Source organism: Pseudophryne corroboree, chromosome 5 (assembly GCF_028390025.1).
Source record: "Pseudophryne corroboree isolate aPseCor3 chromosome 5, aPseCor3.hap2, whole genome shotgun sequence".
Taxonomy (NCBI): Eukaryota; Metazoa; Chordata; class Amphibia; order Anura; family Myobatrachidae; genus Pseudophryne; species Pseudophryne corroboree.
Genome location: NC_086448.1, coordinates 75594130 through 75620552, shown reverse-complemented (window position 1 = coordinate 75620552; position 26423 = coordinate 75594130). Strand labels below are relative to the sequence as shown.

Sequence of the window (26423 nt, the reverse complement as noted above, 5' to 3'; positions counted from 1 at the left end):
GGTTGCAGAACCTTGCTCTACGTTGAAATCATTCTCCACTGCCCTTGAGTCAGGTGCATTCCCCCTCCTTTGCCTATATCGTAGGCAGATGTATAGGCTTGAATGGCCTTTTGCTGCTCCTCCATCATCTGAAGCATATAGAGGGTTGAATTCCACCTCGTTACCACCTCTTGCTTCAGATGATGGCGGGGCAGGTTCAGGAGTGTTTGCTGGTGCTCCAGTCTTCGGCACGCGGTGGCTGAATGCCGAAAGTGGCCAGCAATTCTTCGGGACACCGACAGCATCTCTTGCACGCCCCTGACGTTTTTTTAAAAATTCTGCACCACCAAATTCAATGTATGTGCAAAACATGGGATGTGCTGGAATTTGCCCACATGTAATGCACGCACAATAGTAGTGGCGTTGTCCGATGTCACAAATCCCCAGGAGGGTCGAATTGGGGTAAGCCATTCTGCGATGATGTTCCTCAGTTTCTGTAAGAGGTTGTCAGCTGTGTGCCTCTTATGGAAAGCGATGATACAAAGTGTAGCCTGCCTAGGAACGAGTTGGCGTTTGCGAGATGCTGCTACTGGTGCCGCCGCTGCTGTTCTTGCTGCGGGAGACAATACATCTACCCAGTGGGCTGTCACAGTCATATAGTCCTGAGTCTGCCCTGCTCCACTTGTCCACATGTCCGTGGTTAAGTGGACATTGGGTACAACTGCATTTTTTAGGACACTGGTGACTCTTTTTCTGACGTCTGTGTACATTCTCGGTATCGCCTGCCTAGAGAAGTGGAACCTAGATGGTATTTGGTACCGGGGACACACTACCTCAAGAAATTCTCTAATTCCCTGTGAATTAACGGTGGATACCGGACACACGTTTAACACCAACACAGCTGCCAAGGCCTGAGTTATCCGCTTTGCAGTAGGATGACTGCTGTGATATTTAATCTTCCTCGCAAAGGACTGTTGGACAGTCAATTGCTTACTGGAAGTAGTGCAAGTGGTCTTCCGACTTCCCCTCTGGGATGACAATCGACTCCCAGCAACAACAACAGCAGCGCCAGCAGCAGTAGGCGTTACACTCAAGGATCCATCGGAGGAATCCCAGTTAGGAGAGGACTCGTCAGACTTGCCAGTGACATGGCCTGCAGGACTATTGGCGTTCCTGTCTAAGGAGGAAATTGACACTGGGGGAGTTGGTGGTGTGGTTTGCAGGAGCTTGGGTACAAGAGGAAGGGATTTAGTTGTCAGTGGACTGCTTCCGCTGTCACCCAAAGTTTTTGAACTTGTCAATGACTTTTGATGAATGCGCTCCAGGTGACGTATAAGGGAGGATGTTCCTAGGTGGATAACGTCCTTACCCCTACTTATTATAGCTTGACAAAGGCAACACATGGCTTGACACATGTTGTCCGCATTTGTGTTAAAATAATTCCACACCGAAGAGGTGATTTTTTTTGTAATTTGACCAGGCATGTCAATGGCCATATTCATCCCACGGACAACAGGTGTCTTCCCGGGTGCCTGACTTAAACAAACCACCTCACCATCAGAATCCTCCTTGTCAATTTCCTCCACAGCGCTAGCAACACCCATATCCTCATCCTGGTGTACTTCAACATTGACAGCTTCAATTTGACTTGGCAGACGACGTTGATAGCATTTCATCGTCTCGGCCATGACTAGTGGCAGCAGCTTCAGCACGAGGTGGAAGTGGATCTTGATCTTTCCCTATTTTACCCTATTTTACCCTCCATATTTTTGTTCTCCATTTTTTAATGTGTGGAATTATATGCCAGTAATATATCAATAGCAATTGACTACTGTGCTGTACTATATATGTATACTGCTGGTCACCAAAATGCTGCACTGTCCTACTATATACTGCTCACAATAATGCAGCACAGAGATAGTATACTTGACACAAGATACAGCCATGGCCTACTGTACTGTACTACTATAATTATATACTGGTGGTCCCCAGTCCCCACAATGCAGCACCCTGAGCACAGATATTTGCAGCACACACAGCACAGATATGGAGCGTTTTCAGGCAGAGAACGTAGATATTTGCAGCACACTGAGCACAGATATTTGCAGCACACTGAGCACAGATTACGGAGCTTTTCAGGGAGAGAACGCAGCCACGTCCTCTCCGTTCAATCTCCAATGCACGAGTGAAAATGGCGGGGACGCGCGGCTCTTTATATAGAATATGAATCTCGCGAGAATCCGACAGCGGGATGATGACGTTCGGGCACGTTCGGGTTAACCAAGCAAGGCGGGAATATCCGGGGCTGCCTCGGAACCGTGTAAAATAGGTGAAGTTCGGGGGAAGGTCGGATCTCGGAGAACCGAACCCGCTCATCTCTAGTTATATGTAATCCAATGTCATGTTTGCTTTGTATTATACTGTATGTAAACAATGACATTATTATTGAAAAATAAAAGCTTACATTTATAACACCAATATCCTGTATGCAGGGGTGTACTTAGTCATTTGTGGTCCCCATAGAAACATTTGTACGGACCCAATGTAATGGGCAAAAAAACTCCCACAGAAACATGGGGGTCATTCCGAGTTGTTCGCTCGCTAGCTACTTTTTGCAGCCGTGCAAACGTATAGTCGCCGCCCACGGGGGAGTGTATTTTTGCTTATCAAGTGTGCGATCGCATGTGCAGCCGAGCGGTACGAAAAAGTTTTGTGCAGTTTCTGAGTAGCTCAGAACTTACTCAGCCGCTGCGATCACTTCAGCCTGTCCGGTCCCGGAATTGACGTCAGACGCCCGCCCTGCAAACGCCTGGACACGCCTGTGTTTTCCCAACCACTCCCAGAAAACGGTCAGTTGACACCCATAAACGCCCTCTTTCTGTCAATCTCCTTGCAATCGGCTGTTCGAATGGATTCGTCGCTAGAAGCATTGCACAGCAACGATGCTGTTTGTACCCGTACGATGCGCGTGCGCATTGCGCTGCATACGCATGCGCAGTAGTAACCTGATCGCTGAGCTGCGAAAATTGGCAATGTGCGATCAACCCGGAATGACCACCATGGGACAGACAAGGAGACAGGACCCATAAATCCCCAAATGACCCCCCCCCCCCCCCCCCCCCCCCTCCAGCTGTGGGCCCCAAAGCAGTTTTACCTATGGTAGCTTTATACAACTCCTGGCCTGGCGGTGACTGAATTAAGCCATTTTGAGATGGGGCAGAATTATACCAGACCACATAGAAGAAGTGACTCGCTCAAACCTTTTTAAAGATTTTTTTAATCTAAAAATCAGTTACATAAGTACCGTGTTTGGTATTAATGCTCTTTTTAGCAACTAACATTTAAAAGCAATATTACCGTAAAAATTATTATTTTCTATGGCCTCCTTGCCGTGATTGTATTATTAAATTTTATTGCCATGTTTAAAATTTTTGTGACATCACATTTTTTTATCCACATATATGCACTACCAGTGCAACATTTTGTATTGCTAAGCGTAAGGAAAAGTTCTTACAAATGTGTCACTAAAATTGTGCATTTCTTTTTATGTGTTTTATGTGCTTAGAACACACAGACACTCCTTACATTCTACTAGAACACACAGACACCCCTAACATTCTACTAGAACACACAGACACCCCTGACATTCTATTAGAACACACAGATATTCCTGACATTCTACTAGAACAAACATGTAAGAGGGATGATTCCGCACCAGTTACAAAATTTATGAAGAACCAAATTAGGACAATCAGGGGGAATATTCCCAGATAAAGTCTCTATGGCGGTGCACCTTGAGTCAACAATAGTACTGTAGAACGTGAATGGAGAAGAAGTAAGACTCTTTTGTGGGTGCACTCTTAGGCTGATTAACAATGATCAAGATATAAGTACTAGAACCCACAGACACTCCTGACATTCTACTAGAACTCACAGACACTCCTGACATTCTACTAGAACCCACAGGCATTCCTGACATTCTACTAGAACACAAAGGCACCTCTGGTATGATAAATAGGCTCCATTACCTTGGGTCATCTCATCACCCATGGTATCCCTAATAATATATTGGGCAAAGTGAAAATAAACCCTTTTGTTGGCGAAAACACCTGTTTTCTGTAGAAAAAGAGCTTTTCACCCTTTGATGTTCAACCTCTTAGTTTTATACTAGATAGGTCATTGCTCATGGGTCAGGGCTGTATGCTTGTTGTCTGGGCTGATAGGTGTGATTTTATTTGTTAGCACCAGAAAGGGCATTTAGGTGGATTTTATGGTCTGAGACGACTACTCACATTGCCAAATTACAGTTCTGTTAGTCCTGGACTGGTAATATAAATGGATAGGGCTATTTTCTTAGGCACAAGTAGTCGTGTGAGCCAAACAAGCAGTTCTAGAAACATGGAAATGAATAACTGTAAAACAGAAGATGTACATACACGGTGAGGAGTAGAAGCATCTGGCAAGGCAACAAACTCATATATCCCAAAATCATTAATAGCGTCTTCGTGCCCTGGAAGAAACAGATAATGAAACAATCATTAATGCATCTAAATTGGACTTATGTAGCCCTGATACCTGTACGGTCCTGACTGTAGACGGGATGCGGTTAAGATCCCGCCGGATGGAATCCCGGAGGTCGAAATACCGACGCTGGAATCCCGACCGGCACAATCCCGACATATTCTCCCTCCGTGGGTGTCCACGACACCCATAGAGGGAGAATATAATAGTGTGCCGAGCGCGGCAAGCGAAGCGAGCCCGCAAGGGGCTGCGTTCCGCTCACCACCCCTGTCGGGATTGTGTGGTCGGGATTCCGGCGTCAGTATTTCTGCCGCCGGGATCCCGTCCAGCGGGATTTAGTACTGATCCCCTGTAGACAGTACAGCTCAGCTTATTTATGCAGCAATATACACATTGTGCACCTATACATTTAAATGTTCCATGTTTATGCTGTCACTTCTGGGCTGTGACTGCAGGAACCAATCAGAAGCTATTGGCCGGTGCAGTCACCCTTGTATACAGCTCTGATTACACCACAGACAAGTCAAAGACCAGTCTACTCCCACGGTCCCACCAAACCCCTATCGCGCGGTCCTATCCTCTTCCTCTCGCGCTCGTGCAAAAATGATGTCATGTTGGATGGAGCTAGAACGTGTCACTATACAGATTACTGGTTGTTATGGTAAACACAACCTCTGTAACCTCTAAAGGACGTGGTACACCTATAATAGTACAAACTGAAGTTCATCTGCTTCCTTCTTTGTAGTGAGTGTGGCGGTTGTGTTACATAGATATAACATAGGTGTAGGTACCACCATTACGTATGTCATTCAGTTATTTTCTTCCACGCACAGTAGCGTAGACAACTAACGATACTTGTCGCTAAACTGAGCAGTAGGTGCCTTCAACCGGTGACTGCAAATAATTTATGTGCTCAGGTGTAGATATACATCTCATCAATTCAAATCATTGTGTTCTCAGGGGTATGGCTCATTAGGTCGACCACACTTAGGTCGACAGTCGTTAGGTCGACATGAACAAGGTCGACATGGAAAAAGGTTGATGTGATTTTGTAAAAACTTTTTTGGGTGTCGTTTTCTTCGTAAAGTGACGGGGAACCCAAATTAGTGCACCGTGTTCACACTATTCCCAATCGTGGTCCGTGTGGATCGGAAAGTATGAAAAAGTAAAAAAAAAAAAATGTGAAAGCGCATGTCAACCTTTTTCCATGTCGACCTAGTGACCATGTCAACCTAATGCATGTCGGCCATTAGTGGTTGACCTAATGACTGGCGACCTAAGTGTGGTCAACCTAATGACCGTATCCCGTTCTCAGGAGACATCTTTATTACTCTTTCAGTCATTTTGTCTGGATTACAAGATGCCCTCTAGAGGGGGAAGATAATTAGTGCACCACCTAGACATTTACCTAATGAACATTCTGTTCACTAACTAAGGTGGATTTTTTTTTGTTTTGCTTTTTTTTTTTTTTACAGGGAATAGACAATGTGCAAAATATACACAAACAGGCTCATGAGCTGGAAGCAAAGCCAAACAAAGGAGACAATTCTCACCTTGGCAAAATCATTCTGCAATGAAGGGGCAGACAGATTTCGGGGTAAATTTACTAAGATGGGAGTTCTGTTTAAAATGGGATGTTGCCCATAGCAACCAACCAGATTCCAGATATTATCTTCTAGAAGGTGCTAGATAAATAAGAAGTAGAATCTGATTGGTTGCTATGGGCAACATCCATCTTAAATAGACCTCCCATCTTAGTACATTTACCCCATAGATGTCCAGCATTTGTGGGCTACATGCAAAAGCAGCCAGCATTTACCCTGCATGGAAAAAATAAATAAATGCATTTTCCACCTTGCATTGCAACATGGTTTATCCAGGTGGAAAGTTACATCAAATGTATCTGTCCCCAACAGATATTTTGATACCCTGAGTAAACACCACTTCAACACTCTACCGAGCTAATTACTGCAGAATTGTCACAATGTATATAATGTGTGTGTGTTCTGCAAATATCAGGTTACATGGCTGTTTGCATGTAGATTAGCTGAGGCCCCTGCAACATGACACTGCTGTTAAGGGCCCCATACACTAGTGCGATATTGCACGTTTTCATGCAATTACGATGAGTTCCTGAGATGGATAGCATGAAAAACGTCAAATTGCATGTACTTTTCTTGCGATTGCGCGCTCCCGTGTGTCACCCATCGCAATCACAGATCACACGTGCTGCACGTGAGATTTATCTCAATTGCATGGAAATAGGTTTAATAACATTAGTTTGCCTGAGATAAATCACATGTAAAAATACACTCAAGTTTGAAATCGCAATTGCAGGCCTCCCGGGAGCTCCCGGCCAGATTGCAGGAAAATTGCATGCAAGTCATTGCTGAGATACATCTCCCTAGTGTATGGGGCCCTTAAGGTTAGTGATATATGGCTTTTATTTCTGACTATTTTAATAACAACCACTGATGGGGATGTTGGATATTCCACCTAATAAGGGTACAGAACTAAATTGCTTTCTTTACAAACTTCCAAAATCTGCAGATCAAAGACGTTACACACAATAGGCCTCCAGTATTCTCTCTTCACCACAGAGAAGTGACACCTGTAAGCATTGTTCATTTTACACTAATACCGCTTTCAGATCGCAATGCCGGGTCCCACCCTGGAATTGGAAACGGGTCCTTCCCGGGTGGGACCCGACTTTGGACCCTACACACCGATATCCCGACCGGGCAATATGCGTGTCGGGATGCCATCTGGGAGCGGGGACGGAGCTGGCATCGGGGACGGGTGTGGAGGCGGCGCTGGGAGATGACATCATCTCCGTGCTGCCTCTCCCTATGCAGTGAACGGGTACCGGGTTGCATCGACCCGGGTAACCTGCTCACACTGCGCCTGACCCGGTTAATTACCCGGGAATAACCCTTCTTATAACCTGGGTTGAATTACCGGGTCAGGCAGGCTGGGATTTCTGGAGTGACCCTTTCACACCGCACAGAGACACGTGTCGGCATGGCAATATATCAGGTCGATACCGGGTTATTTGTGTGGTGTGAAAGGGGTATTATTTGTCTGTATTCTGAAGTAGCTTTACCTGAAAATATTGGTGTCCGTCTACATTCTGCTGAAGACCTGCAGTGGGGAGGAAAAATAGGACATCGTGCATTAATCATTATAAACAGATAAGTAAAAGCTTATTATATACAAAAAAAATAAAAAAAATATATATATATATATTTTTTAAAGTAATACCTTCTGGGCTGAAGCTTCCAGTGAATGGCTGGAAAAATAAAGAGCAGGGTTAGGAAGTGTCTGGGGAAATTTACTTCCAGTAGTACATTGCACTAGGGGGGTTTGCTTAGATGTATCTAACCTTGGGCCTTATTCAGGTCATATTGCATCAGCAATGCGACCGCATTCTCCCGCCCCCTAGACCAGCGCATACACGCAGGTCCCGTTCTGTACTTGTGCGGCCCTGACAGACAGAGGGGTTTGCGGGGCGGCATTGCGGGAGCGAAAACAGGGGCAGGTACGGGCGATGGGGAAAATGGCGGAGGTCCGACTGCCTCCGTAGCCAAGCAGTGGGCTACCCTAAATCAGTGATGAATTGCAATCACATCGCTGGCGGACCCCGGCATGCGAGTGATAGCAGTTGCAGTTTTGCTATTTTTGCAAAACTGCAACTGAAGCAGAATAGCGGCCCTCATTCATCAGTTGCAGTTTTGCTACATTAGCAAACCTACAACTGCTTGCGATCGCATGCTGTGGGTCACCCAGCACAGGGCAAGGCCGTCCAGCATGTTAATGGCGGCCAGCGATGCGATCCAAATCAATTGCAATCACATCACTGATTAAGGGAAGCCCACCTGCCTGCTCAGCCTAGCTGAGAAGGTGGTCAGGCTGCCACCATTTTCTTCACCGCAACGGCCCCAACCCACCTCCGTTTTTGCTGCAACACCGCGTCGCCGCCCCGCTTATGCCTCTGCCTGTCACATTACTGAGATGCGATCGCACCTCCCTGCATGCGCACGCACAGTACGGCTCCTGCATGTGCGCAGTGGGTGGAAAATCATCATTATACGATCGCATCGCTGATGCGAGAATTCTAGAGATTTAGATACCAAGGGTTAAAGTTTAGGACATGCCATTATTAGACAGGCTGGGGTTATTGAGATGTTGTTGGAGCTGCAGCAGAGTACGGATTATCAGTACTTTGCACATGTGCAGGACCCATTCCGCGTGTGCCGCGGGCGTCCAAACAGGGAGTGTGACCTAATTAAAAAGGGGGCGTGGCCTCACTGATCTTTTTTTTCTTCACTCCGGGGTCATGTCCAGCTTCTCCGAAGGTGCTGGCTGCCACCGGAGACTGCTCGGCGTGCAGTGCTGGCCTTTCTCTGTAACAGGAGCCGAGTGCTGCAGGGGTTTATCTCACTGCAGCACTCGGCTCCTGTCACTACAGAAGAGCTGGCACTTTGGTGTCACCCCTTCCGAGGGGGACACCTGGGTGCGGTACGCACCCCCCGCTCCCGCCTTCTGACGCCACTGTGGATCACTACTGCAGCAGGAGGCGTCTGCTTGTAATAGAAGCTTCCAATGAAGCAGCAGTGATAGCAACTCCAACCACATCTGAATGACCCTCGTTATGTCTGTAAGGCCTTCCAGGAGAGGATGGGGATTTATAGGGGGATATTCATGTGTTTGAAAAGTCAGTTGGGTGTCTGTTTTTTTCCTATCTAATAGACAGGAAAAAACAGACACCCAACAGACTTTTCAAACAATTGAATTCCCCCCATAGAATCGCATAGTCCGGACAGGAACCTCTCAGCCGGCTCCACCTCCTCACTCACTGATCATCACTGAGAGCTCAGCTAGGGGGAGGAGACAGAAGCTGTCCAAAATGCTAATCTGGAGAAGGTGTGTGTGCTACGGTGGGTGATCGCCCCTATCGCTCCGCCCTGTATCTGTCACTGGCCTTTGTGGAATGTTTCAGTCGAGCCCTGTAGGCAGGTGATATATTTTCTGCAATCCGGTCTGCCATGTGAGGGTGGAGGTTTGCCCTTATAGTACATCTATCTTCCTGCCGTGTTGATGGTTACCAATTCTTTCTCAGCTACTCTCCATTCTTTAAGCTGTCTTTTAATAAATGAATGACCTTTAACCACCAATCATATGCTGTGTGGTTACTTTACTGGGGTAAGAATAGGAATGTCTGTTGTTGTTGTTATTATTGTTCAGAAATATGCAACTTCAGGCATAGTATCGCCTGGCTATGCCTGATGTAGGTGATAACGCATTACATGCAGTGACTACCTAACAGGGAAACTGTCTGGTTGCCCACTGTAGATCTCACATGTGGCTAAACATACTGATGGAGAAGCACATGCAGCCTCTTACCTCTATGAAGCCGATATTTTTTCCACACAAACAGAAGACTAATGAACAGGATTACAAATAGCGACACTCCTGTTATGGCTGCCAACGGCGACAAGGAATTGGAAACCTGGGAGAGTTTTTCTGCGTCTGTATTAAAAATGAAAAAAAAACAAAAACATTAATTATTGTCTATTTTCTAGGTTCTCGAGACTAGAAGTTGTTTTGTAGTCATTTCTGCAGCATCTTTTTATTACCTTCAGGAAACTGATTTTGCTCATAGGAAGGAAATACGCAGGATACAAATTTATTTTTGTCTTAACAAAAAATATTTTTTTTTATATTGTTAGAAAATTTTCTGAGGTGAATTCTACCTTGTGCCCCAAAAATTGATCTTGTGGCCCAACTGCAAAGTTAGTGCAACGTTGACAAACAACAATACACTTTGCTACCTGCTACAATAGGGTAAATTTACTAAGGCGGGAGTTTTTTTTAGAACTGGTGATGTTGCTCATAGCAACCAATCAGATTCTACTTAACATTTATCTAGCTGATTCTAGAAGATAATAGATAGAAAACTCCCACCTTAGTAAATTTACGCCAATGTTTTTAAGTACAATTAATTTAGTAGACAAAATATACTGTTCACAAATGATACCTCATAGAGAGCATCCAGAAAGTATTCACAGCGCTTCACTTTTTCCACATTTTGTTATGTTACAGCCTTATTCCAAACTGGAAGAAATTAATTTTTTCCCCTCAAAATTCTACACACAATACCCTATAATGACAACGTGAAAAAAGTTTTTTGCAAATTTATTAAAAATAAAAAACAAAGAAATCACATGTACTTAAGTATTCACAGCCTTTGCCATGAAGCTCACAATTAAGCTCAGGTGCATCCTGTTTCCACTGATCATCCTTGAGATGTTCCTACAGCTCAATTGGATACCACCTGTTGTAAATTCAGTTGATTGGACATGATTTGGAAAGGCACACATCTGTCTATATAAGGTCCCACACTTGACAGTGCATGTCTGAGCACAAACCAAGCATGAAGTCAAAGGAATTGTCTGTAGACCTACGAGACAGGATTGTCACGAGGCACAAATCTGGGGAAAGGTACAGAAAAATATCTGCTGCTTTGAAGGTCCCAATGAGCACAGTGGCCTCCATGATCCATAAATGGAAGAAGTTTGGAACTACCAATACCCTTCCTAGAGCTGGCCAGCCGTCTAAACTGAGCGATCGGGGGCCCTAGTCAGGGAGGTGACCAAGAACCCGATGGTCACTCTGTCAGAGCTACAGCATTCCTCTGTGGAGAGAGGACTGCTCTGATGGCTGAAGGACAGCCATCTCTGCAGCAATCCACCAATCAGGCCTGCATGGTAGAGTGGCCAGACGGAAGCCACTCCTTAGTAAAAAGCACATGGCAGCCCGTCTGGAGTTTGCCAAAATGCGCCTGATGGACTCTCAGGTTATGAGAAACAAAATTCTCTGGTCTAATGAAACAAAAATTGAACTCTTTGGCATGAATGCCAGGCGTCATGTTTGGAGGAAACCAGGCACCGCACATCACCAGGCCAATACCATCCCTACAGTGAAGCATGGTGGCAGCATCATGCTATGGGGATGTTTTTCAGCGGCAGAAACTGGGAGACTAGTCAGGATAGAGGGAAAGATGAATGCAGCAATGTACAGAAACTTCCTGGATGAAAACCTGCTCCAGAGCGCTCTTGACCTCAGACTGGGGCGACGGTTCATCATTTAGCAGGACAAAGATCCTAAGCACAGCCAAGATATCAAAAGAGTGGCTTCAGGACAACTCTGTGAATGTCTTTGAGTGGCCCAGCCAGATCCCAAACTTGAATCCGATTGAACATCTCTGGAGAGATCTAAAAATGGCTGTGCACTGACGTTTCCCATCCAACCTGATGGAGCTTGAGAGGTGCTGCAAAGAGGAATGGGCGAAACTGCCCAAAGATAGGTGTGCCAAGCTTGTGGCATCATATTCAAAAAGACTTGAGGCTGTAATTGCTGCCAAAGGTGCATCAACAAAGTATTGAGCAAAGGCTGTGAATACTCATGTACATGTGATTTAATATTTTTATATTTTTAATAAATTTGCAAAAATCTCAAAAAAAAGTTTTTCACGTTGTCATTATGGGGTATTGTGTGTAGAAATTTGAGGGAAAAAATTAATTTATTCCAGTTTGGTATAAGGCTGTAACATAACAAAAATGTAAAAAGTGAAGCGCTGTGAATACTTTCCAGATGCACTGTATATCCAGAGGCTGCACTTTAAATTGGTAGCTTTCTCTTGATGATTTTGTTTTTATCTTTAGGTCAACATAACTAGGCTTATAAAACATACAGCTTGACCTATGATTGTTTAACCTCACAAATTACTAACTGTACTAACCTTTAGCCCAGTTTGTGTTTTTTTTTTCTGTGTTCTATCTCCCCAATTCGTCCTCCATATCCCCAGTGTCTCTCATTTCTTTGCTTTCCGGTGCTCCATGTGTCCGGACCCCCTCCCCTTCTTCTCCCGAGCTTTCTCTTTCTCTCTTCTCCCCTCCCCCTCCCACGCAGCCTGGTTCCAGTGCTATATTCGTCAGTCTGGGCAGTAATATTGACGTGCTGGCTTCATTTTTATGAGCCCTGTTTTATTATATAAATAAACTACATTAAGTTAACTCCAATCTGGTATTGTGACATGTTAATGTATCCCAACCCTGGTTGGAAATCACTGATCTAAGAATGAATAATATAGTTACTCAGATTTTCAGTTCCTCATTCCCAGAAGCCAAGAGGAAGTAACTGGGAAAGGTTCCATGGCCATTTTACAGAACATGTCAAGATGAAAAATAACCACCTGTTGGTTTGTATTACTCATTATGCTCTCCTCAGAATCATTAACTTTTACAATCCTTAAATTTGAATACCTGTTGACACAATGCATGCTGTGGCCCAAATTTTCATAGTTTACCTTTCAAAGCCCCAGCATCTTGTTATCTACCCCAGGAATATAACCTTCTTGGACAATTATCTACAGATGTCTATAGAGCAAGGAGGTCTATTATTCGGACACAAAGAACAGATCCAAGGATTTCTATGAGTGTTGTCAATGTTCAAATAATATTTTGTTCTTCTACAGTAAATTAAACTTACTGCCCTAAGGGTAGTAGCACTCTACTTCTATGGCCAGGTTATGTGAAACCTAACTGGCGTCCTATTCAAGTAATTACTTCTCTGGCCAAAGTCAGGAACTATATTAAGATGTGCTTCATGCATGTTAATTTATGTCGCCTTCTCGAGAACCTCCTGTCAATACCGAGTTGTGCTGACGTCTTGGAACCAGGTGTACTTGTCATATTTGAATCCTGATTTAGCTCATCCACACTAAACATTGGGGTAATTCAGACCTGATCGTGGATGTGCTAAATTTAGCACATCTACGATCAGTTTCTCTGACATGCGAGGGGACGCTAGCACAGGGCTAGTCCGCCCTGCATGTCAGGTCCTACCTCCCCCTCACCGACCGCACAGGTACGAAAGCATCGCACGGCGGCAATGCTTTTGTACCTGGCGAGTAGCTCCCTACCTGTGCAGCTCCTGCGCTCTGGCAGGGAGCTACCGGCCGCGTTACGGGTTGCAGCGGCTGCGTGTGATGTCACGCAGCCGCCGCCGCAGCCCGCTCCCCCCAATGGTCCGGACACGCCTCTGTTGTCCAGACCCCGCCCCGACGGCGGGGTGCGCATGCGCAGTGCGGCGGCTGCGCACGCACACTCCACAAAATAATTCAGACTGCGATCGCTGCCGCTGCAGCAATCCAGTCTGTATTACCCCCATGGTCAATCTCCACCAATATCAATAAGCACTGGTGATGTTGCCATCTATGTTAAGGACAAATTTGGGGTGGCTTCTTTTGGCACAGTATATATTGCCAATGTCTTTAAAAAATTTAAAATACATATTTATGGCCCTCTATGCCTGTTCTTGAGGTAACAGCTCTTGTTCTACAAGCTATACCTTAAGTAGCTAGAACCTACAAGAAAAATGCTATGGAAAATACATTATTAGATGTATTTTATTTTTTTACTATGGAAACTCCAGTTCTTCTCCCATGCTGGGACTTCTCTGATAATATTTGTTAGGGTTCTTATTCATGGCATAAGAGCACCCACTGATAAGTAAATGTCTCTGCCAAATGATCAAAAGAGAATTTTTCACCTTTACATATATTAAAAAAACCTGATCTGTTTGGCAGACCTTATATATAAACTACCAACTCCCTAGTAAAAACTCCTACTAAATGGCAAAAGGACAGAGGCAATGCTATTTTAAGATATTAACTATGCAGTCTAACTTGACTAACAATCTATCAACTCCACCCCATTAGCACCAGCCGATCACCACCAAGCCATCAGTATCAACTCATCACCACCAAGCCATCAGCACCACCCCATGACTATTAATCCATCAGCACAACCCCATGACCACCAAGACATCAGCACCACCCCATGACAATCAAGCCATCCGCACCACTCCTTCACCACTATGAAATCAGCACCACCCCATGACCCCCAACCATCAGCGCCACCACTTCACCACCAAGCCATCAGCACCACCCCATGACCACCTAGACATTAGCACCACCCATTACTATTAATCCATCAGCACCACCCCATGACCACCAAGACCTCAGCATCACCTCATGACCATCAAGCCATCAGCAACATCCCTTCATCACTAAGCCAACAGCACAACCCCATGACCACCAAGCCATCAGCTCCACCCCTTCACCACCAATCCATCAGTGCCACCACTTCACCGCAAAACCATCAGCACCACCCCATGACCACTAAGCCATCAGCACCACCCATGACTAGTAATCCATTAGCACCACCACATGACCACCAAGACTACAGCACCACCGCATGACCATCAAGCTATCAGCACCACCCCTTCACCTTTAAGTCATCAGCACCACCCCATGACCACCAAGACATCAGCACCACCCCTTCACCTCCAAGCCATCAGCACACTCCCATGACCACCTAGACATCAGCACCACCCCATGACCACATGTCATCAGTTCCACTCCATGATTACCAAGCCATCAACACCACCTCATCCCCACCTAGCCATCAGCACCAGCCATCACCACCTAGCCATCAACACCACCCCATAACCATCAAGACATCAGCACCACCCCATCACCACCAATACAGAAGCACTGCCCCATCACCACCTAGCAACAAGCACCACCCCATCATCACCAAGCCATTAATACCAACCTATCACCAGCTAGCCACCAGCACCACCCCATCATCACCTAGCCATCAGTACTACCCCATCAACACCAAACCATCAGCATCACCCCATCACCATTAAGCCATCAGCACCACTCCATCACCACCAAGTCATCAGCACCACCCCACCATCATCAGGTTATTAGCACCACCCCATCACCTCCAACCAGTCAGACTCAGAACCATCTTATCACCTACACCCCAACAGCACCATTCAATCAACTTCAGCCCATTACTGACAGCCCATCAGCATCACACCCCACGTTCCCTCTGGAGATTCAAACACTTGTCAACACTTATTATAATATATACTTATAATTTATATATATATATATATATATATATATATATATATCACAGATAAACTCCGGCACTCCAGTCCTCCCCCTCAGGGTGTGCCTCGCTCCGGTGCCCTCCCCAGGGATCCTATCCCTGACATGTACCAATAACCAAAATCAGAGGCGGCACTCGGAGACTTTGAAAGCAGTGAAAAAACTGTATTAGTGAGGTCACTAATACAGTTTTTTCACTGCTTTCAAAGTCTCTGAGTGCCGCCTCTGATTTTGGTTATTGGTATATATATATATATATATATATATATATAGAAATAGAGTCTACGGCGCTTGGATGTACCTATGTGCTTTCTGTACCTTTATAGTTAGAATAACCCTTTGTGTCGATAAAGTATCAATAAAAAATAAAACGATAGAAACACTTCTCAAACTATGAGCGGCAGCTTAAAATACAAAGAAATGTGCTTGGCATGCACACATATGAATTTGGAGGAATTGGTGAAAATAAGCGCCCAAGAGTGTAGATTTAAACAATCAGGTGAGTATAATGAAGGTAACAAACGGTGGGTATGATAACACCAGTAAAAACTTATCTGAACAACCAGAGTAGTTAGATTCAGGTGATGCTCCTTTTGATGTTCAAATACATGTTAAAAGAGAAGAAGAACGAACATAGTGTGTACTGTTTTTTTAGGGAATATATCTAAATATACTACTGACTTTGTGATTTTAGGCTTAATTAGGGAAATAGCATATTCCCAAATACGTAGTCAATATAGCCTAGGCAGTGTATATAAACAAAATACAGTATTTAATACACAAAAATGACATAAAAGAACGTAAAAATACGTAAAAACATAAAATGGCTGTATAGCATGCGTACAGAATAAAAGATTATATCAAGCTTATCTGTCCATAAATAACTGGAGTGCATGCGTACAGAGTTCAGGATGATAAAAGGCTTATCTGTCCATTAGAGGAATGTCATCAGGTGGTCCCAACGCGTTTCGTCCGTCATCAGCAGGACTTCATCCCCTTGATGAAGTCCTGCTGATGACGGACGAAACGCGTTGGGACCACCTGATGACATTCCTCTAATGGACAGATAAGCCTTTTATCATCCTGAACTCTGTACGCATGCACTCCAGTTATTTATGGACAGATAAGCTTGATATAATCTTTTATTCTGTACGCATGCTATACAGCCATTTTATGTTTTTACGTATTTTTACGTTCTTTTATGTCATTTTTGTGTATTAAATACTGTATTTTGTTTATATACACTGCCTAGGCTATATTGACTACGTATTTGGGAATACGCTATTTCCCTAATTAAGCCTAAAATCACAAAGTCAGTAGTATATTTAGATATATTCCCTAAAAAAACAGTACACACTATGTTCGTTCTTCTTCTCTTTTAACATGTATTTGAACATCAAAAGGAGCATCACCTGAATCTAACTACTCTGGTCGTTCAGATAAGTTTTTACTGGTGTTATCATACCCACCGTTTGTTACCTTCATTATACTCACCTGATTGTTTAAATCTACACTCTTGGGCGCTTATTTTCACCAATTCCTCCAAATATATATATATATATATATATATATATATATATATATATATACTTACTGTATATATCCCACTGCTAGTATTATGAAAAATGGTGTGATAGTCAGTGCATCTGGTGGCTGTATTACATTGTTAATCAGAACTGTATTTGCTATTATAGGGACTGTCACTCTACTCAACAAGCTGCTGAAGGCAGAATATTGTATGAGAACTGATACTGTGTCCCTGTCAGCAAACAGCTTCTGTTGCACATGTTTACTTTAATAACAGATGACTGATCATAGCATTCTGGAAAGACCAGTTTGTTCAGTTTCCTATGAAGCTACTACATCACATCTGCACTGACCAGGACTCCTCTGGTGAACAGAAATATGTTAGTTGGAGGAATAAGAGCTATAGGAGCGGGATGCTGCAATACTAACACTGCGGCCAAACCTCAGAAAGTCCCATCTTTCTCACATGCACCAAGCTCCGGAATGCGATACATTCCGGGGCCTGGAAGCGGTGGGCAATATCATCTTTAGATGACGCTACCATATAGAAGTCTATGGGCTTTGAGTTTCACCATCTCTTTAGGACCACTTTTTAAACACTGGTTGGTAGTGAATGTGGGGTGGGTGTGTCTGGGTGCTGCTGGGGTGTTAGTAGTGAATGTGAGGGTGGGTGTAACTGGATGCTGCTGGGGTGTTTGTAGTGAATGTAGGGGTGGGTGTAACTGGGTGCTGCTGGGGTGTTTGTAGTGAATGTGGGGGTGGGTGTAACTGGGTGCTGCTGGGGTGTTGGTAGTGAATGTGGGGTGGGTGTAACTGAGTGCTGCTGGGGTGTTTGTAGTGAATGTGGGGGTGGGTGTAACTGGGTGCTGCTGGGGTGTTTGTAGTGAATGTGGGGGTGGGTGTAACTGGGTGCTGCTGGGGTGTTGGTAGTGAATGTGGGAGTGGGTGTGACTGGGTGCTGCTGGGGTGTTGGTAGTGAATGTGGGGTGGGTGTGACTGAGTGCTGCTGGGCTGTTATTAGTGAATGCGGGGTGGGTGTAACTGAGTGCTTCTGGGGTGTTGGTAGTGAATGTGGGGGTAGGTGTAACTGGGTGCTGCTGGGGTGTTGGTAGTGAATGTGGCTTCTGGGGTGCTGGTAGTGAATGTGGGGTGGGTGTGACTGAGTGCTGCTGGGGTGTTGGTAGTGAATGTGGGGTGGGTGTGACTGAGTGCTGCTGGGGTATTAGTAGTGAATGTGGGGTGCGTGTGACTGGGTGCTGCTGGAGTGTTTGTAGTGAATGTGGGGGTAGGTGTAACTGGGTGCTGCTGGGGTGTTGGTAGTGAATGTGGGGTGGGTGTGACTGAGTGCTGCTGGGGTGTTAGTAGTGAATGTGGGGTGCGTGTGACTGGGTGCTGCTGGAGTGTTTGTAGTGAATGTGGGGGTAGGTGTAACTGGGTGCTGCTGGGGTGTTGGTAGTGAATGTGGGGTGGGTGTGACTGAGTGCTGCTGGGGTGTAAGTAGTGAATGTGGGGTGCGTGTGACTGGGTGCTGCTGGGGTGTTTGTAGTGAATGTGGGAGTGGGTGTGACTGGGTGCTGCTGGGGTGTTGGTAGTGAATGTGGGGGTAGGTGTAACTGGGTGCTGCTGGGGTGTTGGTAGTGAATGTGGGGTGGGTGTGACTGAGTGCTGCTGGGGTGTTAGTAGTGAATGCGGGGTGGGTGTAACTGAGTGCTTCTGGGGTGTTGGTAGTGAATGTGGGGGTGGGGATGACTGGGTGCTGCTGGAGTGTTTGTAGTGAATGTGGAGGTAGGTGTAACTGGGTGCTGCTGGGGTGTTGGTAGTGAATGTGGGGTGGGTGTAACTGGGTGCTGCTGGGGTGTTTGTAGTGAATGTGGGGGTGGGTGGAACTGGATGCTGCTGGGGTGTTGGTAGTGAATGTGGGGGTGGGGGTGACTGGGTGCTGCTGGAGTGTTTGTAGTGAATGTGGGGGTGGGTGCTGCTGGGGTGTTGGTAGTGAATGTGGGGTGGGTGTGACTGGGTGCTGCTGGGGTGTTGGTAGTGAATGTGGGGTGGGTGTAACTGGGTGCTGCTGTGGTGTTGGTAGTGAATGTGAGTGGAGGGGGCACAACTATCTTGCCTTGGGCTCCTGGTATAAACTTACACCCCAGTGTTACCCAGGGCCTACCCAGGGCCGGTGCAAGGTGTCACGGCACCCTAGGCAAAACTTCAGCCTAACCCACCCCCACCCCCACCCCAAAACAAAACAAAACACTTGCTCTCCTTGGTGTCTGAATGCCTGTGTCTCTCACCTTTACTTACTCCTCGCATTTTGCCTGCTACCCATTCAGCTCCTTCTTCCCTCTCAACCCCTTCTCCACCCTCATTCCCCGCACCTCTCATTGCTTGTTTCACTCCCTGCCTGCATCCTTGCCCCACTGCCTACCTGATTCCTTCTCTCAGCCCCACACCTCTTACTAGCTTTCTTTTCTTTAACCCCTAGCCCCTCTCCCCAATGCAATTTCTCATCCAATGCAGCTCCTTTCCCAACATAGACTTCTCAAATCAGGAGCACCACGGCAGATATGGTGGCAATTTAAACTTAGCACAGTCACTCACACAGGAGTCACCCACTGTCGCACACATTCACACACAGCAGTCACCCAATGTCACCCACACACAGCAGTCATTCACTGGCACCCATATACAGCATTCACCCAATGTAACCCACAATGTCACCCACACACAAACAATGCACCCAGTAGTGCTCACCTAGTGCCACCTTGCACTGCGCAGCTGGCTGGGAGGAGCCCGGGAGGCAGCTGTCATCCACAGCCGCTATGTGTCTTGCCAGATAACTGGAAAAGTGTGGTACAGTAGCTGCAGCTGGTGTGACAGCTGTTCAGCGGCTCAGGGCAGCTCAATGTCAGGATCAACCACACAGCAGCAACAGCCGGGGGCGGGAGGGCGCATGGTCATTGAGGATGTCCCGGGTCCTAATGTTGCTGTGTTTTTAGTGCAAAGGGGAGGTCTTGACCCTCCTCAGCCTGGCCCTGGCAGCACAAGGCACAAGATGCAGGAGGTGGGGAGGCAGCGGGTAACATTTGGGAGCACAATCGCGGGAGGGGGTGGGGGGGCAGTGTAGCACATTCCAAGAAGCTGTGGCAGACACTACTGTGTATGAATTGCTTCAGTCAGTGTTTCTGTACATGTGCAGCAGGGAGCAGTGACCGGTCAGCCGGAGCTGGAGACGGAGAGCGCTGCCTGGTGCTTCAGCCTGAATGTGAGTGTATGTCACAGCAGAACAGACAGAGCCAGTGTGAGTTACCTTACATCGTTCTGCACTGCACGTTTCTTCTGTGTGCTGTGCTGGAACAGCATCGTAGGTAACCATCACTGGAGGGTGATGTGAAGAACGTCAGCGCTGCTGTTCCTTAGTTTCGGGGGAGGAGGGAAGAGAGAGGGAGGGAGGGCTGTACAAACTCCCCTGGGACGCGCTGCACTGATATTGGTTTATTTTAATGATTGCTGTCCCCCTCGCAGGCTGGCTCCTCCTCCACTTCTGCAGTCGGGCAAGGGAGACTTCAATCATTAAAACAAACCAATATCCGTGCAGCGTGTGCCAGGGGACCCACCCACCCTGGCACGTATTTGCGTACACTGGAGGTAACATTCGGGAGCGGGGGAGCGGGGGAGCGGGTGGACGGGGGCGGGGGATGACCCACTCACGTTGAACTCATGTTGAACAATTGTCAGCAGGGTGATAAAGCGTTGTCTGATTCATTCAGTGTGCAGTGCCGCCCTCCAGTGGTCGCCGCCCATAGGCAGCTGCCTAAAGCATACCATAGTAGAGCCTTATTTAATGTTATGCCCCATAGTAGTACCCTAGTTTCTTTTATGAATCGTAGTAGTGAATAAGTTCACCCTACAGTATTGTTTGTCACATTTCAGAGCTGCCAGTACACATTATGCCACACAGTACCCCCAATTCACATTATTATATATAGTGCTCCCCGTTCATATTGTGCCTCATTACAGAGCCCCGGTTCATATTATATAACATAAAAATGCCCTACGGTTCATTTTATACCATACTACAATGAGCAGGTCCAGGGGCATACCTAGATACAGTATATTGCAGGCCCCAAGGAAAAAGTTTGAAAGTACCCCTACATACCACCCAATGGCAAAAAATGTATATACAGTAACACATGTAACTTTGACAGGGAAGATGGGCCCCTCTCAGCTCTGGGCCCCATAGCAGCTGCACTGCCTGCACCTATGGTAGCTATGTCCTTGAACAAACCCCACCCAAATCTAACTCTCTGGACATGTTATATCTGCCCTTCCTGCAGTGCACATTGGGGGTAATTCTGAGTTGATCGCAGCAGGAATTTTGTTAGCAGTTGGGCAAAACCATGTGCACTGCAGGGGAGGCAGATATAACATGTGCAGAGAGAGTTAGATTTGGGTGGGGTGTGTTCAATCTGCAATCTAAATTGCAGTGTAAAAATAAAGCAGCCAGTATTTACCCTGCACAGAAACAAAATAACCCACCCAAATCTAAAGGTCCATACACACGGAGCGATATAGCTGAGAAATTTTGACTAGATAGTCAAAATCGCTCAGAAAGTTAGTGCATATCTCTCCGTGTGTACACAGCCAGCGATAGCGATGCGCGTCCCCGCCAGGTCGCTATCGCTGCTAAAAATAGACTGCAGGCAAGTCAATTTTGGCTAGGTCTCTGGAAAAAAAAAAGCATCCCCTTGCTTAAATGAGTTAGCCAAAATCGCCCATAGCCAAAATCGCTGGTAAAGTTAATCAAAATCGCTGTAAAAGTTAGTCAAAATCTCCTACTGCCAGTTCAAGGGAAATCTCTCAGTCAAAATCTCTCATAGTCAAAATCTCTCCGTGTGTATGTATGCAACTTAACTCTCTCTGCAAATGTTATATCTGCCTCCCCTGCAGTGCACATCGTTTTGCCCAACTGCTAACAAAATTCCTGCTGCGATCAACTCAGAATTACCCTCATGGTTTTCCCCAGTTGTGTGCTTTTATGGTTTGCAAACAAACCTGAATAAGACCCTATATACTAACCTGCAGCAGACATGAAAAATACTGCACTTCCTGTTTTTTACTAGCCAACCCCCTACTTCCCTTTAAAAATAACAGGGTCCTTTATTAAAAGTTAACACAGTTAGGGGCACATTTATCATTAAATATTTTGCAGCTTCTTTCTCAAAAACACCCATTTTTGGGGGGTAACCACAAATATTTACTATCACACAAATGTATTACTGAGTGACCGCAGCAGATATTTTCGATATCTAGTGTCTAATTCCGCATGGATCACTAATCTGAGAAATTGCAGTAGTCTGCGAGTAGAAAGGCGCCGTGCCAGCAGAAAGAAAAAATGCCCTGCCCCCCCCTACCCCCTGCAAGTTTGTAAATGTATCGCAGATCGCAATCCATTCGCAGATGCATATGCAATTTCTGGAACATCGAAGATTTTTTGCCATATGAGCAAATGTGAGTAGGTCGGAGACTGCCAGCAATCTGCGACTGAGACCAGAAGTGGTCTGCGCTGACGTCCGAGTACCTCCCCAAAATCTCCTGGGCACGTTTTTTTCTGATACACCCACAAAACGGCAGGTTTCTGCCCAGAAATGCCAGCTTCCTGCCAGTCAAACAGCGGCTACATTGCGATTAGGATCTGTACACAATTTCTGTCGCTATTACCTCTCATGAGCACGCAATGCGAACGCTACGCGTGCACAGTCGTTTGATAATTTGCGATTTTTCAGTTTAGCGATCCATGCTGAATTAGGCCCCTTGTGCGAGCCCTCCATTACGACTGCAGCCGGGCATCCTTTTCGGAGCCCCTGTACCTGCGGGTGTAGATTCTTACATCCCACCATAAGTTTTGCATCCTGCAGTGCAATTCTGGGCGCTGATATTGCGCCAAGATGAGATCACATTGCAAATGCGACTCCTGATAAATGGGCCCTTAGCCTAACCAGACACGTTTTAATGGTTTTTACTTGTTTACAGAAAATAGTGACTATGTGTAGCATCAATAGTGTAATCTACACAGTACATTCTTTAGGGTTTATAGTTGATTCTATAGTACATACAGAACAGTTGTCAAAATGTTTTAAAAGGGTGGGGACTGGCCATATAGTTAGAGTTTAGATAAGAGTTCCTGCCAGATCTGTACTTTATACATTGTGTGTCCCACCTCACTTTACTATAACATAGGGGCATGCTAAATGATACCATACATTATATATATAATGTATTGTATCATATAATAAACCAGACAGGTGTCATGCTGAGCCAAATAATGGTCACATTAGTGCACAGTGCACAGTGAGGATGAAACTGACACGTGTGAGCAGTGCGACCTGCATTATTATAAACAAGAACTTTGTAGGATAATATAAAAACTGTATTTTTACCATTTCCATTTGGAGAAGTTACATTATCCTACTTATATTTATAATAATGAATAAGGGTTAAGGTTTTAATTCTATGCACATCATTATTTTTAACCTTTGTCGCCAGGTGTATGTGATTTAAGTGAAAAATACTACCCTGTATTATAATATTATTGCTTTCTCTTTGGGAATACTCCTGAGGAACACCAGTTACAGAGAGAGAGTTTGTGGAGGAAAACTACTAGAAAAAAATCTGATTATGTTCTTCATATGATTGGACACAGCTGAAATGAGCGATTTCTACTCCGGAACAAAGGATTATATGATTGTTGACATTTGAGGAACTTTTCAAATATATCTATTTTTTGTGCTTGATATGGGTGTTGGGTGACGTCCTTTTAATCCCATCCAGGCTGCTGTATGTGCAGGTTCTGATAGGATGCCATTATCCAATTATTACTGTAGGTCACGCTATGCACTAGCATCTATATTAGTGGACCTCTGTGTACTGTAGGTCTTTTTTTGCTGCCTCAGGACGCCCATACTATTTGAGAACAAACTACAATAACAGATTACAAACTATTTGCAGAGGAACATATATGTAAACTGCCATTCATAACTATATTTATTGCTGAGAAGATACAAAAAGTTCCTTCTCATGCACCTGCTTTGGGGTCACCCCCTAAGATCATCCCTGGCCAAGCTGTTGAATAACAATGATGGTGCTCTGTGCTGCACAGGGCTGGAAAAGGAAAATGCAGGTGCACACTCTAAGCACTAAGAACACTGTCCGTATAAACAATCACGATTAGATCAACAATGAACATGGAGTATAAATTAGGTCCTTGATGTATAAATTTGGTCAAATACGAAAGTCCGTCTACCACATCAAGGTGAACCATCAGCAAAATAAACGTAAAATTGTCCATGAACAAACTCAAATTCTGCCACTAGTGGTTCTAATTATTGCAGTTCCAGTAACAGGCTCCACCCCCTCTATCCACTGCTTCTCCCCTGCTCTGTCCCGCTTGTGCCCTCCTCGGTCCCCCTACCTGGACTCGCCTTCCCCCGTGCTCTCCATCCTGCTCCCATACTTATCACCAGTGAGGTGCGGTGAGGTCAGTGGATGGGAAGAAACTGGCCTTTAAGAGCCAGATCTTCACCCATACATGATTTGATGGTGAGTTTAACTATAAAAATGAATACAATAATAGATTATATAAATAATAAAAATATGCTATTTATAAGCTATAAATATCTTCTTTGTAATATTCTAATACTTTTCATAGTCAAATCTCTGGAGTGTACTGGAGTATGACAGGTAAGACACTGCCTCCGCTGCCTACCCTGACCACACATAACTGCTTACCACATTCCTGTAAGCCAGCTGGGTCCTCCACCTAGGCTAGGTCTGTTCCATCTTCCTAGCAGACGGAGCTGTTGAGGCCCCTTCCGCCAGCTCCCGTTTCGCATGCATGAGACAAGACAGACCGTAGCAAATTATTGTAAAGTTGGGTTCAGTATGTTTGCCGGCAATCACAATACTTACGCCGGAATCCTGATATTTGAAATCCTCATGGGGAGAGGGAAGTATTTTATCCCCTCTCCCCTACCCCCTAACCCTCCCTTCCTACCGCCTAAATATAACCTCTCCCCTGAGTGTCTAACCCTGACCTCCCCCCGGTGGTGTCTAACCCTAACCCTCCCTTCCCGCAGCCTAACCCTAACCCCCCCCCACGTAGCCTAACCGTAATCTCCCCCTTAGTGCCAAACCCTAAACTCCCCCCAGTGTTGCCTAAACGTAATACCCCTTTCCCCGCAGCCTAACTCTAACCCTTCTCCAGTAGTGCCTAACCCTAACCTTGCCCTGGTGGTGCCTAACCCTAACACCGCACACCCCAACACCCCCCCATGCAGCCTAACCCTCACCCCGGGTGGCACATAAACCTAAACCACGGCCCTAACCCTAACTGCACGCTATACTTTTGGTTGGGATGTTGGCTGTCGGGATCCTAACAGCCGGCATCTTAACCACATCCCGTAAAGATAATTTATAGCAGCTACAACCAAAACATTTTTTGTTTTAAAAAAAAAGGCCTTTTCAGTAGTAAATTGGCGTGTGAGTATTTAGGAAAATCAGCAAGAAAATATAGACTTTTTTGAAAAGTAAAGGAAAAAGGTATTGAGGGCTATAAGCATTATACTTTAGTTCATCTATTCTAGACCATATGTGACTTTTCCTACCGATGGGTGTAATGATGACAGTAAATTGGGCCTCTTCTCCTTTCCCGGTGATATTGTTGTACGCCCGGCACAAGTAATCCACAGTCTTTTGTCTGACTTTGTCGGAGAGAAGGTTAAAGTATGGTCCATAGTTGATGATCTCGGTGGAGTTGTTACGCCTTTGGATCCAGGCACATGTGTTTGGTGGGTTTGAGTCAGCAGAACAGTCAAAACGAACAGATTCCCCAATGTCAATGGTAAAGACCTCCCCGACCTGGAGTCCTTTATCTGAGATCACTCGCAGCCCATAAGGTCCATCTGTTGTTAGATAGTAAATGCATGTTAATGTGTCAAGTCAGACAGAATAAAACAGCATAACAAGCAAGTCTCTGTAGTAGTAGTAGTAATAATAATAATAATAATAATAATAATAATAATACTACTGTAGTATCTATTATGGTTGGCCGTCGACCACCAATGGTCTGCTGGCATGGACTGATGGTTTCACCCTCAATGGTTGTGCTACAATGGTGAAAAGTTCCTTACTTTCTGCTTTAAGCATGTGCAGCTGTGGCCTCTGGCCTCTGCACATGCGTGGCCCCAAACCTCTGTACCTCTTCGATAGACAACCCTAGTGTGGATACTACTTTGCTGAGTCATTCTGCTTCCTCAGGTGTCAACTGAAAGGTGTTCTACCTACCCTTCACACAAACTAACAAACATCAGTATTTTTG

General features: G+C 45.4%; 1 protein-coding gene across 1 annotated transcript in view; it reads right to left on the bottom strand.

Moving 5' to 3' along the window:
* Nucleotides 1-26423, bottom strand: part of HEPACAM2 (HEPACAM family member 2) — a 175060-nt gene that overhangs the window by 27306 nt on the left and 121331 nt on the right. The window contains exons 4-8 of the mRNA XM_063921390.1: nucleotides 25711-26007; nucleotides 9904-10029; nucleotides 7762-7789; nucleotides 7604-7641; nucleotides 4416-4489 (exon numbers count right to left, since the gene is read on the bottom strand). Of these exons, the coding sequence (XP_063777460.1) occupies nucleotides 4416-4489; nucleotides 7604-7641; nucleotides 7762-7789; nucleotides 9904-10029; nucleotides 25711-26007 (563 nt within the window). The remainder of the gene's footprint in view (nucleotides 1-4415; nucleotides 4490-7603; nucleotides 7642-7761; nucleotides 7790-9903; nucleotides 10030-25710; nucleotides 26008-26423) is intronic.